Below are 16374 nucleotides of genomic sequence, written 5' to 3'. Positions count from 1 at the left end.
GATCAAGATAAAAGATACACGCAAGCAATCAACACTCAGAAAAGTGCTGATTAAAGTTGCCACCTTTCATTTTGTCGTTCCCTTTCGTCGCTGAACAACTTCATCTGGATTAACTCAACATGGGAAGTGATATGAAGATTCTAATTTTCATAGCAGCGACATCGGTTTTGGTAGCAGTGGTGATATGTGTGCCAATCCAACAGACCCACAGCAGCAAGAAGCCAAATAAACTCTTGTTGATTTCTTTTGATGGATTTCGCTGGGATTACGATCAGGACGTCGAGACACCACACCTGGACTATTTGGTAACAACGGGAGTAAAGGCAAAATATATTAACCCACCTTTTGTAACCATGACATCGCCATCTCATTTTACAACCATCACAGGTGGGATTTCAGAGTAAAGTTACAATGTTAAATGAATTTGTTCAATGTGGCTAATTTACTGTTTTATTCATGACGGAATGTGGACACAATTTAGAATGAAATATATTACAATGAGATTAATTGGTAGCAGTTATGTATCAGAATGCAAGAACAGCTACTTTCCTACAACTCAGCTTCTTGAACCAAAATGCACAACCTATTCCTACTCGGCAATGGAACACTATGGTCCATCACTTGGTTTAGCATGTACTTGATTTCTAATTTTGTTTTGCACTAATGGCTTGATTTTGCTGTCTTTTTACAATCTTGCAGAGTTTATCTTTTTGTGCGTTGCATTTGTCCATATGCCTGCAATGCTGCTGCGAGCAAGATTTTCAATGTACCTGTGCCTCAGCATACTTGTGCATATGGCAATAAACTCAAAGATAGACACAAAAAGCTGGAGTAACTCAACTGGTCAGGCAGCATCTCTGGTGAAAAGGAACAAGTGACGTTTCGGGTCGAGAGTCTGAACATAGAAACATAGAAAATAGGTGCAGGAGTAGGCCATTCGGCCCTTCGAGCCTACACCGCCATTCAATATGATCATGGCTGATCATCCAACTCAGTATCCTGTACCTGCCTTCTCTCCATACCCCCTGATCCCTTTAGCCACAAGGGCCACATCTAACTCCCTCTTAAATATAGCCAATGAACTGGCCTCAACTACCTTCTGTGGCAAGGAATTCCAGAGATTCACCACTCTGTGTGAAAAATGTTTTCCTCATCTCGGCCCTAAAGGATTTCCCCCTTATTCTTAAACTGTGACCCCTTGTTCTGAAGAAGGGCCTAGATCCGAAACGTCACCTATTCCTTTTCTCCAGAGATAATACCCTCCTACCAAAATATAAAATGGTCTAATCATCTTTTTTTTTAACAGCTCAAGTTAGGTGAACAAGTATCATGCTTTTAATCTCTGATCTCCAGGCAGTAAAATGGGATTAAAGGGTATATTTTATCAAGTGCCCTTCAGAGCAAGCCAAATGGTCTGTCAGCACTTTCCTTTATTACTATGGTTGTGAAACACAGGAATGGATTCCTTAAAATAAAGAAGATTTTGTTATAGAATAATTGACCTGATTTTTGCTCATTGTTCCCCTTAATCAAATTCACTTTGTTTAGTCTGATTTATGCCCCTGTCCCACTTAGGAAACCTGAACGGAAACCTTTGGAGACTTTGCGCCCCACCCAAGGTTCCCGGAGGTTTTTGTCAGTCTCCCTCCCTGCTTCTACTACCTGCAACCACCTGCAACCTCCGGGAACCGCACGGAAACCTTGGCTGGGGCGCAAAGTCTCCAGAGATTTCCGTCCAGGTCTCCTGGGCATAAGGAACTTTTTTTAAGTTTCTAGTCGAGGTACAACAAGTACATAGCTGGCAGATTACCATTATTTCATTGAAACCCAAATGAGAATAACAACTTTTTATTGTAAGTTTCACAAATGTATCTGTAAACCTGAAGATCTATTCTAAAATTCCAGGAACTCTACAAATAATTCAACTGCAGTTGCAAACATTCTTTGTGTTTCCCGCTCTCCGTCCATGAAGTAATATTTGTTTCCTTTCACAGGGCGGTGGATTGAAGATCATGGAGTTGTTCACAATATGTTTTACAACACAAAAACTATGCTTAAACTACCTCATAAAATTACATTAGGGAAGACATCATGGTGGGATAATGGAGTACTTCCTTTGTGGATCACAGCTCAAAACCAGGTATTTTTCATACTTTGAGTTGTGTAATTGTTACATTTGTAGCAAATCATCTATTAAACCAAATTAAATAGAACCTTAGACTGAAGTGGGCACTTCGGTGCACCTCACCTATGCCGACCGTAATGCTAATCCCAGTAGATTGGCTCATTATACCTCTACACCTTTCTTATCCATGTACCTGTTCCTCTTTTACTAACCTGGTCAATAGTGATGTTGCATTGAAGTGCTTGTTTGCATTCTCTCCACTATAATATTAAACTAATGGCTGCATCATTTCTTCACATAACTAAGATTAGAACAGGTCATGGGTCACACAAGTTAACTTGATCAGTGTTGGTTCAGGTTCAGAGTGTGAATTATTATACATACTTTTAGGACCTGGTAAGAGTCAGCCATTGCTTGTGCTTCCTTTTAGATGATGTCATTAAATGAGCTTCTTCTAATTTCCTATTGCTACATTTGTTGGGTTGACCTTTACTTCAATGTTAAAGTTAAAGCACATCCCCTCACTCTCAGCCATAATTCTGAGGCTGATCTTCATCTTGAGCTTAGCCTTTTCAAGAACATAGAGCAACTAAAAGTAGGATTTTACATTGATTTCTTACACCAGCTGTGCTGAGCACTATTGTAACAACCTTATTGTCACTCTGGCTGAGGCTGGCTAACTCTTCAGGCTGATCAAGGCACCTATCCCACCTAGTTCCCAAATGTTACACATTGAGTACGTATTTTTCCAATGAAACATTAGAAGAGCCACTCCCATTTTCTTCTGGGAGTTAATTGTCATCGATAAAATGAAAAAAATAAGGACATATTTCGACTTCTGCACACAGGGAAAAAAAGTAGCATCATTCCACTATCCAGGAGGAAATGTGACCTATGGCGGACAAGCAATCTACAGATCTCTGGGGGAATCACTGATTCACCCTGATGCTAATGAGACAGAATGGAGAATAAATATCGATATGGTCTTGGATTGGTTTGAAAAGGAAGACTTTGATTTTGTAACGCTTTACTATGGAGAGCCTGATGGCGTTGGACACAAAGTGGGACCAGAAACACCACAGAGACGTGATATAATCCGACAGATTGACAGAACCATTGGCTACTTAATATCCAGCATTGATAGGCACAATCTGAAAGACCGGCTAAACGTTATCATAACCTCAGACCATGGGATGACAACAGTAAAGAAAAAGCCTGAAATTAATGAAATCAAACTCTCAAACTACATCAGTTTTAAAAATGTCAAGTTCGAATTATTAGACTATGGAGGATTTGGGATGCTTTTGCCCAAACAAGGAAAAACTGAAGAAGTTTACCAGGCACTGAAAAATGCACATCCACATTTAAAAGTATATAAAAAGGAAGAAATGCCTGAACATTTTCATTACAGCAAAAATGATCGTCTTTTGCCCATCTTTGTTTATGGAGACAATGGGTATTCTGTTAATGGGGTAAGTGGCAAGTGCTTTTGTTTCAATTTAATTTTGAGGTATAAAAAGGAGAGTTATTTGTATGGCAGCTGAGAGAAATGAAATATAAACAAACCTTATGAATCTACACAGTAATTAAAAGAAACTGCAGTTGCTGGTTTATACCAAATATAGACGCAAAATGTTGGAGCAACTCAGTGGGTCAGGCAGTATCTCTGGAGAAAATGGATAAGTGATGTTTCGGTTTGGGACCCTTCTTCAGACCGAAGAATGCCGGTCCATTTTCTCTAGAGATGCTGCCTGACCCACTGAGTTACTCCAGTATTTTGTGTATATCTTATGAATCTACATATTCTTTATATGTTCCATAAGGAATTAAGTGAAACTATGAATGGCTAACTAATGTAAATGTATCTTCTTTTAGAACATGTTTATTTCTTTTAGTGCGTTGTCAACAATATACTAAAAATGATTACTGTGGGTGCTGATTCCATCAACAATTCTTTCTGTTCTTTTCTATCCTTTTTATTCATATTTTCAGGCAGCACAAAATATCCAAGCAGCAAAGCAGTGGCTCCCTTGCCATAGTCATAGGGTAGTCATGGTGTGATATAGCAGGGAAACACGCCCTTCAGCCCATCAAGGTGTGCTAACCATCAAGTACCTATTTACATTAATCCTACATTAATCACATTGTATTCTCTCAAATTTCCCATTCTACACACCAGGAGCAATTTGCAATGGCCATTTAACTTACAAACCTGCACATCTGTGGACTGTGGGAGGAAACCAGAACAGCAGGGGGAAACAAGGAGAACATGCAAATCCCACACAGTCAACCGCAGAAGTCAGGACGGAACCTGGTTCACTGCACCATTGTTCTACCCTTCTTTCTCTTTAATTATATACCCCTTCTTTTATTTACTGTTTTCCTTGTCAAGAAAGATGTGCTGCACAACATTCCCAGACCAGAACTGTCATTACTGTAAGGTGCATTTAATAGCAACATTGAGCATGTCTTAATGTTTGCTTTACCATTCTCGAAAGGAGCTCACTGATATTGGGAGTATATTTGCAGAAAGGCACGTCCAAATTCTGCTGCCTTATACTTTAACACATGTCCAATTTAACAACCTGGTCACGAATTATTGAACCAGTTACTACCACTTCGTTTCTGCTATTCCTTCCTATACACAGCTGCATTTTCATAACACATTCTCCGCGCTGGCTTCCAGCTTCCCAATTGAATCCATCTCTGCATTTGTCTTAAATTGTTGACTGATTCCCACATATATAAAAAAATGTGGACACTGTTATTATTAGCCTCACCATTATTTTTACTGAACATTCAAGGGCTTATGTGACATAAACAAGTAAAATGATTAAATTATGACAACATTTGGAAATTTCTGAATAAAAAACATAATCGCAGAAATCCTCATTGTCTGAGCTAGTTGCAAATGCTGGAGGGAAGACTGACCATTTATTATTTCAGAGAATCATCATTTACTTCAACAAAGGAGATCATGGATTTGACAATGGAGAAATGGACATGAAGATGATTTTCCGAGCATTTGGCCCAGATTTCCAGCATTCTTACCTGGCAGAGCCCTTTGACAGTATTCACACTTATCCCTTGATGTGCAAGTTATTGGGAGTGACACCAGAACCGAACAATGGCTCATTGGCATTCACTCGTGGGATGCTAGTAGGTTCACCTGACAAAATACCAGATTACCCAGGTATTGAAAGAGTTCCTTCTCCATGCATCGATGCATTTTACGACATACATGTAATTTTAAAATGGAAAATATATTATTCACTTATAGTTGCCTGCAAACGAATACATGTCAAAATGTAAGCAGAAAACATAATTGATCAGCTATTATGGAACTTTATAATTGGCTTGGTAAATGTAAAGATTGTCCCCAGTGTGTGTTGGATAGTGTTAATATGCAGGGATCACTGGTCGGCATGGACCAGATCAGCCAAAGGGCCTGTTTCCGCGCTGTATCTCTAAGGCTAAAACTTAACAACCAGGAAACTGTCATAATAGCAGGCTTTTGAACACTTTTGTGGTCAGCTCTGTCTGCTCGCCATGACCTTGGGTGAGGTGAGTTGTTGAGATGAGATTGGGGGGAAGGAGAATTTGGGGAATTTGAACTTACCTCTGACTTTCTGGGGCTGCCAGAACAAGATGCATCCATAAAATGTCAAATTCTTTGACAACCCATTCGGCTCTGATTCTAAACTAGACAGAACTGTCAAACCATAACAAAATCTGCATTCAACCCATATACTCACTCTTTCAAACTGAGTTCAAGGTCTGGGGACCAATCTCCTCAGAAATCACACTGTTGTTTGGCTTCTGTAAGTTCTCCCTAGTGTGTAGGATAGTACATGTGGTGATCATTGGTCAGCGTGGACTCGGTGTGCCAAAGGACCTGTTTCTACACTGCATCCTTAAACTAAATTAAAAATAAACTAATCTAAAGAGTCTTTTGAAAGTTTTTTCTTATTTTTCACATCAGTGCAACAATTCCTAACCCACACCTGAGACTACTGCAGTGATGGGTCCTTTTATTTTGGCAAAATTGTATACATACTGTAAGTTAAAAAGTAAACGCAATAAAGAACTCCAGAAAAAACGCTAAGTTAAATTCATCTCATTCTCTTTTAGGACCTCAGGAGGATCAGACCAGATCAGTTCGTTCCTCTGCAGTCATAGGGTTAGGTGCTGTCCTTGCGTTTCTGGCCATAGTATTTGTAATTATTGTTGTATGGAGTGCCATTCAAAGAAACAAAAGGTAAGGAAATGTTGAAGCAACCAACTGTGATGTTGCTTCCTTGTCAATATTCCCAAATGACTGTAAATTGCAGCTGAAAGTTGACGTTAATCTAATAAACTAACAAGACTCAACACAACTAGTCAAGGAAGGGTCTACTTTCTGATGTTTTCTGATCTGTGACATTTAGAACTTCTGCCACCTTCTTTCCAAGAGGAAACAGTCCACTTTCTCAGGAAAGCATTCTTGCTCCACTTTAATTTGACATAGTGTCGCCAGAAACGCTCTCTCCCTCAACTGCTCTTCCTCAGTTACTGGGACTATTAAATATTGTATTGATTTCACTAGCATTGGGTCCATCACTCTTGGCAAGATCTCAGACCCAAATTTAAGGCCCATGTGATTATTTTGTGTTGGCAGACAAGGCTTTGTCTTGCTGCATCACCTTAAGCTGTGTGGCACCGTCAGCGACGGCAGCCTCGCCAACAGTCTGTCTGTCTTTTCGTCTTTTTTTGTCATTTTTTGTGTGTTTTAAAAAGCATGTGTTAATGTTCTCTGGTTTGTTTTATGTGGGGAGTGGGGGTGGGGGTCGGGGGAAACTTTTTCAAATTCTTATCATGCTGGAGATGTGATTGTTTTCCGGATCGTATCTCCGGTCACTCTGACATTGCCCTAACATCATGGAGCTGGTGGCCTTGCTCGAGACTGACTTTGAACCCCACTGCTGGTCCGTGGACTTACCATCGGAGTCTGCGATCCCTTGCCTGGGATCGGCCCTCCTGCGGATTTGAACATCGAGGAGCTCGCAGTCTTGGGTAGACTTCATTAAAAGATAGGGATTTCTTCATGTTGTTCCACTTATTTAGCTCTGCCTTTACTTAGGATTTAAGTGAACAGGGCACTGGTTTAGGTTTATCATCTTCCTTGGTGCGAGCATCGGTCTCCTTGTTGCAACCGCATGCTCAGCGCAAGAGCAATGCAGCCAGTCCCAACCCACTGCTGTTTCCCTGTGTTTCTGCAAAGGTTTATGCATGTTTGGATCCAAGTTCCCCTTGTAGGTGATGGTTGGATCTGCCTTCACTACCATTACTGGCAATGGAAATCAAATGTTTTTTCATTACTGATTGTAGTACGATTTATTTTTTTATTTTGGCAAACAATTACAATTTTTCAAACTATTATTCTGATCTTATGGTGTATACTTGTAATTATTGTGTGGTGTTTGCCAATGCAAAAGCTCAACTTCACAAAGTTTCTGTTGAATATTATGGGTTCTTATTCAGCCAGTAAATTACCACATAAAATTTACAATAGCCAGGGGGTGAGAGTTGCTTTTAACGTTTCAATAAGATCATCTCTTATTCTTCGAAATTCCAACGGAATAGGCCCAACCTGCTCAACCTTTCTTCATGATCTTCCACCCTGCTGAATCTTCATTGCCGTCTCCACTGTCTGCATATCCTTTTTAAAAGATAGGGATCAAAACTGTTCAGAATTGCCCAGGTACAGTCTCACCAGGAAATTGAATCAAAACTTCCCCACTTTTATACTACATATCCTTTATAATAGTAAGATTAAACGAGAACTTACCAGTTTGAAGTTTGATCTGTATTTTATGAGGAGGAACGTTGAGGGAATACATGAAAGAAACCCGCTACGACGCATGCGTGTCATCCTTCAAAGCAGCGGTGTGAGGTCACAGATACCCTATATTGACCTAAAATAGCAAGATTATCAAAGAGATACCAGCTTAAGATTTGACCCTATGAGGGTGGGAGCGGAGGGCATGTATTCCCTCAACGTTCCTCCTCATAAAATACAGATCAAACTTCAAACTGGTAAGTTCTCGTTTAATCTTACTATTTTACTTCGGAGTCACGTGAGGGACTCCATGAAAGATTTCAAAGCTCTGTGACCTCATGCCGTGGAAAACGAGTCCATGCTTCACAACTGCCTTGGTAGTTAGAGAGAAATTTGTTAATTATATTCAAAGCATTCATACCAATTCTTTAATGGAAATGATAAATAATATCGAATTAATTCAAATCATAACCCTGTATTCTTCAGGGATCAATTATCATACAGAACTTAAAATTGTTCCCCGAAAAAACGTTCCCATACTGCTAACTGGTTTGTTAAAATTTCTGAAACATATTCTCCAACAACCATCCTGCAATCCTGAGGATTTGGTCCATGGATACATCAAGGCGTTTTGCTGCAGATGTAGCTGCAGCCCTGGTGGGGTGAGAATTAAATATGTTATTGTCCACTCCCGCCTATCATATCCCATATTTCAGCCACCGTGAAATGGTCTGAGTTACAATCTATGGTACAGTATCTTATAGCTGATTAAACACCAATTCCTTGCCTCTGATAGCCTTTTTCCCTTTACTGTATAACAAAACCGTACTTTACTATACAGAGGCATTGTCCTCCGAGTAGGCCATCAATTCTATGACCTGCCCCGCTGATCCTGGCCTATTTTGTTTAATAATACGGTCCTGGATCACAAAACCCCAAACTTCGTGCCGCAATAGTGAAGCCATCCAGTCTTACTTTTAGCAATAACTGGAGCTTATGCGCTGTGACTAGCGCTATCAGCATTACCATTTCTAGTTAGTTATCCAGATTTAATGCTGTAGCCGGCGACCCATTCCTTAGCAAGATCAAAGCCACACTTACATTCCAGATATGGTTGTATCTTATTTTTTGGTGGCTTGGTGTTAACATATCCTCTAAAATTATTAACTGCCAGAGGATGTGATCCCACAGACTGTCTTACTGTTCCTTGCCACCAATAACTTGACAATGCACTTTTGGCACTATTCACAGTGCTGAAACTCAGTCATCCATATTGCAGGCTGGTGAGCAACTGTAGCACCGCCGGAACATCCTTATTTCTGTGGTCCAGAAAGTTATTATGGCAGTAATTAGTCCATTTTAATATGACCTAAATACTGTTATTGTGTAGACCTTCTTCGTGCTGCTGTGATCATGTCCACAGTTCTTTTGATAGCCCCATGTCCCGTAGCGGTGTTTTAGAGTCTACAACCTACTAAATCAATATTTTCTATGACATGGATAGCTATCCTCAGTTACTGGATGCACCAGCAACTTAGGACTATGTCTACCGTTATACATGGTTCCAGCACCATGTCCTGTACCCCGGAAAACCATAGTTGGGTAAGCCAATCAGGTACTAAGACATCCCCGATGCCGATTCCTGTTGAATGTCCCTTAGTACCCCAAATTTATAAAGTAGAAAAGGAGGTAATACATAAATGAAAACCCTCCCCTAGTGCAGTGAAACAGCATCTGTAGCTTCTGCCTCAGGATCTGGTACCAATGATACATACCTCGGTAACTGGTGATTTAACCCTGGATGCGATCCTAATATCCGGCCTTACATACTTTACTGATTTTAGCAAATACCGTTCTATCCAACATCCATTCAGTACTTTCAATAAATTTTCGTGACCTGGTGTCTGCCACTGAATTAGTATCCCTGGTAGATACGTAGCCCATAACCAAATATTCCTTTGGACACACCATTGCCAAATTTAATTTGCCAATTCATCACAAGCTGGTGATATCTTTCCACCCATATGACTTGTATATGCCATCACCGAGGTATTATCTATCTACCATCTAACATGCTGCAGTTTCATTCCTGAGCAATAAGATTTTAGCCCATGAAATGCACTTAACATTTCTAACCCTTAGTGTTATGTAGGTTAGCTTCTTATATATTCCATCTCCCCCATAGCTCGAGATGGTATCAGTTGTACCGTAACCAATTGCACTGGCATCTGTTTGTAATAGCACAGACGGGTTGTGAATAACTATTGGGTTTGGAGCAATACTTAACATTGTGTTCCCAACATTGTAATTCTTTTATAGCTTCTATCATTTTTCCATTGGCCAAAATAAATGACCTCTATAATATATGCGCCCATTAAACTCTGTGGCTTTCCATATTAGTAAAGTCATTAACATATTAAATGTGTTAATGGTGTCAATTTTGACTTAAGTGGATGGATAATGAATCCCAGCTGTTCAAACAATTGTTTAGTGGCAACCACATGCCTAACATTCCCACAATAAGATTCATAAGTTATTCCCACCCAACGCTAAGGATATCATCCAACTATACCATTACTCTATGATTTTGGTGTTGCAGCAGTCCCAACGCTGGTTTAAAATTTTTCCCCCCATCTTTCTTATTTCTAATAAAGATATTTGAGACAAATCCTGTTGTTCAGGTTTGGTTTATTCCATTACCAGCATGTATATCTGTCCGGTATATGTTGTACTGGAGGGTTTTGTTTGTGTAGAAACTCTATCAGATATCCCTTAAAACTGCTAAGGATATATCTGTCCATAGATATATTACACCACGCTTCAACATGAAGTTGCAATGTCCCTCCAACTTCCGTGCTCCCTATTAATGCTGGAGCCCCAAATTCACCTAACTCCATGGTATTGGTGGTAACCAAGTTATTTTTCTTGGTTTCATATGCGGTTGTGGAGAGCCTAAAGGTTAATGTTACTTTTGCATCTTCCACAGTGGTCGTCCCGGCCCAAACCCTAAACAGGACGCTGCTGCTGGGTACCTCTGCCCAATTCTTTGTAGTATAATTACAAAAACACTACCTCTCTTAGGATGCACATGAGGTTAATGTCTTCCCCAGATAACCTTTGGATGCTTTAATCAGCCCCAAAGTCAAGCCTCCTCGCCAATTCTTTACCTGTTTAGACAGGTCTCCCCCCCAAATAACGGGGTCTATAGCCCTTTGCTTACATAGTATAGCGAACTAGGGTCTAGAGCTGGCTTAATGGCCCTTCAAACTGCACATTGCAAAAAAATAGTGCTAATGGCATCCTTGTGGTCACTAATTTTGTACACCTTATTTAACATGCGGGCCAAAGCTGTTATGCCCGCCATGAGACCTTTCAGAGTATTACGGATTTTCCCAACTCCTAACGGCCTTCCCAACATGTCTGCAAATGCACCTGTAACAATGGCTACATTAAGAGCACCACAATATTCCGGGGTATAGAAGCCTTGCCAACACTTCAGCAAAAATATTAGCTTGAAGTTGATGGGTGGACTCACAGTCCTTCAATACTCACAGCCATCCTCTCGCAATCATTCTCTGTGAGTTCTGCTGGCAGTACTGCTCATCATGTTCGGCAGGTTGTTTTCCCCCCCTTCAATAGGGGACAATGGCTCCATCACCTGCTCAGGCTTTACCCCGTCAGACCTTCCATACCCTCCTCAGAGGCGTCCGACATTTCATGCAGCCCATATGGGAAACTGCTGTGGGACTTATATTATTATTTGCCCACTGTGGCTACCTCCAATCCCGGAGCCTGCCAATATGGAGAATTTTACTCCAGCAAACCGCTCCAGCCGACTTACATGCTCTCGGGCACTAGTTGTCGCGGGTGCTTAATATATGGGACCGCTCCTGCCGACCTTGGTGCTCTCGGGCACTAGTCGCACGCGGTATATCCCACTGCCCGTCCCCATGCCTACGGGCACTGGACCGTTCCCCATGGTCCTGGTACTCACGGGCACCTCTACCCATTTAGGGTGAAGTTTGGCACTCGCTCCCATCTGGGAGATGCTGGTGCCGACATTTATTGCTGGCTGCTGCTGGTCATTAAACAACAGCCCTTCAGCTCTATACTGACATCAGTCGCTGGCTCCCTGCTGTTCAGCATCACACCAGTAACGACCTGTGGCTGTGCCCTGACGTCCTTAGCTGGCTCCCTGCTGTTCAGCAACACACCAGTCTCTTCAGAATACAGCAAGCACTCTGGAAAAAGCACCAAAAAAGGTAAGGGAAATTTGTTCTTACCTGTACTGGTTTTCAGCCTGCCGTTTTCGGAGGAACGTCCTTCCTCCCGCAGCCCCACGGACCCCGTAGTGCAGGTCCATGGGCTGCTGTCCCCATGTCGGCTCTCTCTCTCTCCGGTGGTGCAGCTGCTTCAATCAGCTGCGGAGCGCCGAACAACTGCATCTAAAAATAGACCCGACTTGGTCTAGAAACTCCCCGGGCCGTGTAGCTTTGTTTCCCGCCCGGCAGCAGTCTCTTGCCGGTGCGGGGAGCGACGTCGGGCACAGCTGTTCTGTGCTAAAAATAGCCGTTTGGGAATCCTCTCCGGAGGGTTCGCGCTAACGGCTGCTGCTGCTGGTCTGGCTGCAATATTTCTGCAGTCTCCCTCCAGCTCCTGCAGCTTCTTGTATTTCCTACCTGCAAGGTAAGTGGAAAAATTTTTTGCAGTCTCTTACCTGCTTCTTTGCCTTTCTCTCTAGGGAGACGTCGTCTCCCACTTCTGACTCGTTCAATGCGTGTATGCGATATGACACGCATGCGTCGTAGCGGGTTTCTTTCATGGAGTCCCTCACGTGACTCCGAAGTAAAATCAATGCCAATTTGCCTTTTTAATTACACATAGTACCTGCATGTCAGCCCTTTGCGTCCCATGTATGATTGCAGTAATAATTTGCTTTTTCATTGTTTCTTCCAAAGTGGATATTCTCTAATTTTTCCCACATTTTATTCCATGTCCTAACTTCATGCTCACTTGTTTAATCTGCCTACATCCCCTTGCTAGCACTCCTAGGTAACAACCCTCGCTAACACCCTCTTGCTAAAGGGCCTGTCCCACTTTCCCGAGTTATTCACAAATTCTCCTGATTTATCCACAAATTCTCCCGAGTTTTCAAACTCGCAGAATGTTCGTAACGAGTCCGTAGGAGGCCGTAAGAGTCCGTGGATATATCGTAGCGGCTCGTTATACCAGCGTAGGTACTCGGGGCTATTTTTTAGTCGTGGACATTTTTCATCAGGCTGGAAAAAACGTCCTGACCTACCTGATGCCCTGAGTACCTACGGCTGGAAAACTCGGGAGAATTAATGAATAATAACTCAGGATAATTCGTGAATAACTCGGGAAAGTGGAACCTTCGCATCTGCTGATCTGAAAAGTAGTTTACAAGTGAGATTATATTATTTGTTTTCATTAAATTATAAACACAAAAATAGATTAGGAAAGGAATGCATGTGAAATTCTATAATCTTCAATATTTGTTGGAATCAATAATGGAAACTAATTTGGTCAAACTTCCCCTGTCTAAGCCATGTTAGATTGGTATGTAACAATTATTGTAAGTAGATTAAAATGTTAGCATGTAAGTAGCTTTGCTTCACTTTTTTTAATTTTAGGAATGACCAGTTATATAATGTTTAAGTTGTGCTTTATTTTCCCAGATCCAAGCGTGAAAACCCTTGCAGTGATTCCCACATTCCAATAAAGGAGTTTAAGTTCTAAATGGCTTATCGGAGCAATCGGTTTATTAGCCTCACCAAATTCAAACTGTTAATGCAAACTGGAAATATGTGAGAATTATCTTCCTTGTGAAACTGTAGGTGGTGGCCCTTCCCTTTAGTATAGTTTTATCCATTCCTAACAATGTTCAATTTAATTTAGCTTATTATTGTCATGTGTACCGAGATACAGTGAAAATCTTTTGTCTGATATCCTGTCAAAAAAAAAGACTATATATGAACACAATCAAGCATCCACAGTGCAAAGCGAAAGGATAAAGGGTACAACATTTAGTGCAAAGATATAACACTGAATTCTGATTAAAGAAAATTCAAAGGTCTCCAATGAGGCGGATGGAAAGTGAAATGTATTAAAAAATGTTATTTCAGTTCATTAAAAAGATGAAAGCCAGGCAAAACCTAACCTAACCCTCATGCTGCTATTACATTTAAGCCAGGGCAGGAGTTCATGTTTTGGAGACATTCAAAGCATCAGTCACAGGATTTTCAATGGACATTACATACAAAGCCTTTAGATTTAAAGAGACAGAAGTCTAGATATTAAGGTGTGGCATACATTGTTATTCTTTAGCTGTGGGGTCTGAGTGGGTCCATTAAAGTTGCCAGTTGTGGACTTTTGTAACTTCCATGAAACATATATTGTACATTAATGTAAGTTTGCGGCTAACTTGCGGTTATCCATTTCTCAGACCCCCCAGCATAATTGAAGAACTTTACCAAAGTAAAATAGTGTCAATACTTGGAAAACTGAAATAGAAACAATATTGGAAATATATTTTAACTATTTGCCATTTTTTACTCAATTACGGGCTAATAATGGGAAAAAAGCTCATACTTAAATTCTGGAAAAATGCGCCCACACCAACAATAAAAATGTGGATATCAAATATGTTTGAAACACGACATCTGGAAGAGATGAGATTCCTCTTAGCAGGTAAAGCAGACCGATTCCAAAAGACGTGGTCTACGTTTTTGGAACTATTACAAGCATGAGGTGCAATAGTGATTTAAAAAATAAATAAATAAATAAATAAATAAATGGTATCAGGATCTGGCAACGGGGGGTAAAACAACAAAAATAGACTTGATTGGTAGCCCCCTTTCTGCGGAGTTTAATATTATAATAGAGCGATTGTTTCTACTTTCTTTTTCCTTCTTTTCTAGGGTCTACTTTCTTTCTTTACTTCCTTCTCTAACTTCTTTTCTAAGGGGCTTTCTTTTCTCAACACTCTCCTGCACCTTCACGACTCTTGCGCACTTTCCTTACTTCCTTTACTATCTTTTCCTTAAAGTTCAAAAAATGAAGCGGTACAAAAAATGTATTAAGACATATGTGTTGTGTATTATTGTAACTTGCCGTACTTCTAATAAAAATAAATAAAAAATAAAAAAATAAAAAAACTATTTGCCATTTAACCTTTCAACTAAATGAAAGAATGAAACTCGAATGGTTTCAAGGGGTATGGGGAAAAAGCAGGAAAGGGGTACTGATTTTGGATGATCAGCCATGATCATGTTGAATGGCGGTGCTGGCTCGAAGGGCCGAATGACCTACTCCTGTACCTATTTTCAATGTTTCTATAATGACCTTTCATCAGAAAATGTTTGTGGTTTATGGAGGTGAATCATCTCAGTTCCTGGAGATGCTAATTTAAAATATAAGGTGCAATTTGCCTTTCCCATTTGCATTTTGTATAATTTACTTTATTTATTCAGTAGAATGTAATTGGTACATGATTAATTTTCTCTTTTCTTCAAAACTGAAGCACCAATTTGGAAATTTGATTAATATATGAGATTTAATTATGTAAAATGAAAACAATGTATTGGCATAAATTAATTGAATGAGCATTTTATTGCAAAATGAATGCGTTTCTTTTTCTTCAATACCATCTTTCAGATAAGATAGTTATTAATTGACCTTTGGGAATATTCTAAGGCACTGTTCAAAGAACTGTAAGGACAACCCCCTGGTATCTTGACCAATTTTAATCCTTTAATTAATATGACCAAAGAAAAAAACCCATCTGTTTATCTGTGTGGTTTTTTGTGTAGGTAGGACAATGCTTTTCTTATGTACCCAGAAGAATTGTTCTCTCTGATCTACAAGGAAACAAGAGAAACAAAATCTCACTTTTGGGCCCTATTTAGGCATATTTTATATGATATATTAACAAGTAAAATGTAGTTTTTACATCCACACATCCAAAACTAATGGAATTGAATTTCAAAGTGAAGTACAATGAGCAGTTGCTACTACATACTCCTTTTTTGGCAATCCTTTGGTATTGAGATGACTCCAATGAGGCCTAAGTGAGAACTGAACTCTTCCTTGGAATGGGGCAGGCGATGTTGATAGGGCGAGCAGTTTGTGAGATCATCCTTCCCAAACTTAGTTTAGTTTATGGTCATGTGTACCGAGGTACAGTGAAAAGCTTTTTGTTCAATGCTATGCAGGCGGCAGAAAGACTATACATGATTACAATCAAGCCGTCCACAGTGTACAGATACAGGATAAATGGAATAATGTTAAGTGCAAGATAAAGTCCAGCAACAAAAGATACAGCCCTGCCAACAGTCTGTCTGTTTTTTCATATTTTTTAAATTTTTAGTGTGTTTTAAAAGTCTGTATGTATGTTCTCCAGTTTGTTTTA

The 16374-nt window shown here is 40.2% G+C and overlaps 1 protein-coding gene across 1 annotated transcript; it reads left to right on the top strand.

Annotated features, from left to right (window-relative positions):
* On the top strand, nucleotides 1-16362 carry zgc:153896 (uncharacterized protein LOC569930 homolog). The gene is made up of 6 exons (XM_055651232.1): nucleotides 1-387; nucleotides 1995-2140; nucleotides 2974-3597; nucleotides 5072-5318; nucleotides 6257-6383; nucleotides 13643-16362. Exons 1-6 carry the CDS (start codon nucleotides 120-122, stop codon nucleotides 13701-13703), a joined length of 1473 nt encoding a protein of 490 aa, XP_055507207.1. The 5' UTR covers nucleotides 1-119; the 3' UTR covers nucleotides 13704-16362.
* The last annotated feature ends 12 nt before the right edge of the window (nucleotides 16363-16374 follow it).

This window comes from Leucoraja erinacea, chromosome 20, assembly GCF_028641065.1.
Source record: "Leucoraja erinacea ecotype New England chromosome 20, Leri_hhj_1, whole genome shotgun sequence".
Classification (NCBI taxonomy): Eukaryota; Metazoa; Chordata; class Chondrichthyes; order Rajiformes; family Rajidae; genus Leucoraja; species Leucoraja erinaceus.
The sequence above is the reverse complement of the archived record's forward strand: the minus strand, read 5'-3'. Positions and strand labels throughout refer to the sequence as shown.

Excerpts from the sequence above, each read along its gene's own strand:
- zgc:153896 (XM_055651232.1), top strand. The coding sequence starts at position 120 with ATGGGAAGTGATATGAAGATTCTAATTTTCATAGCAGCGACATCGGTT. Across the intron at positions 388-1,994 it reads TCATTTTACAACCATCACAG|GGCGGTGGATTGAAGATCAT; the intron begins GTGGGATTTCAG and ends TTCCTTTCACAG. Across the intron at positions 3,598-5,071 it reads ATGGGTATTCTGTTAATGGG|AGAATCATCATTTACTTCAA; the intron begins GTAAGTGGCAAG and ends TTATTATTTCAG.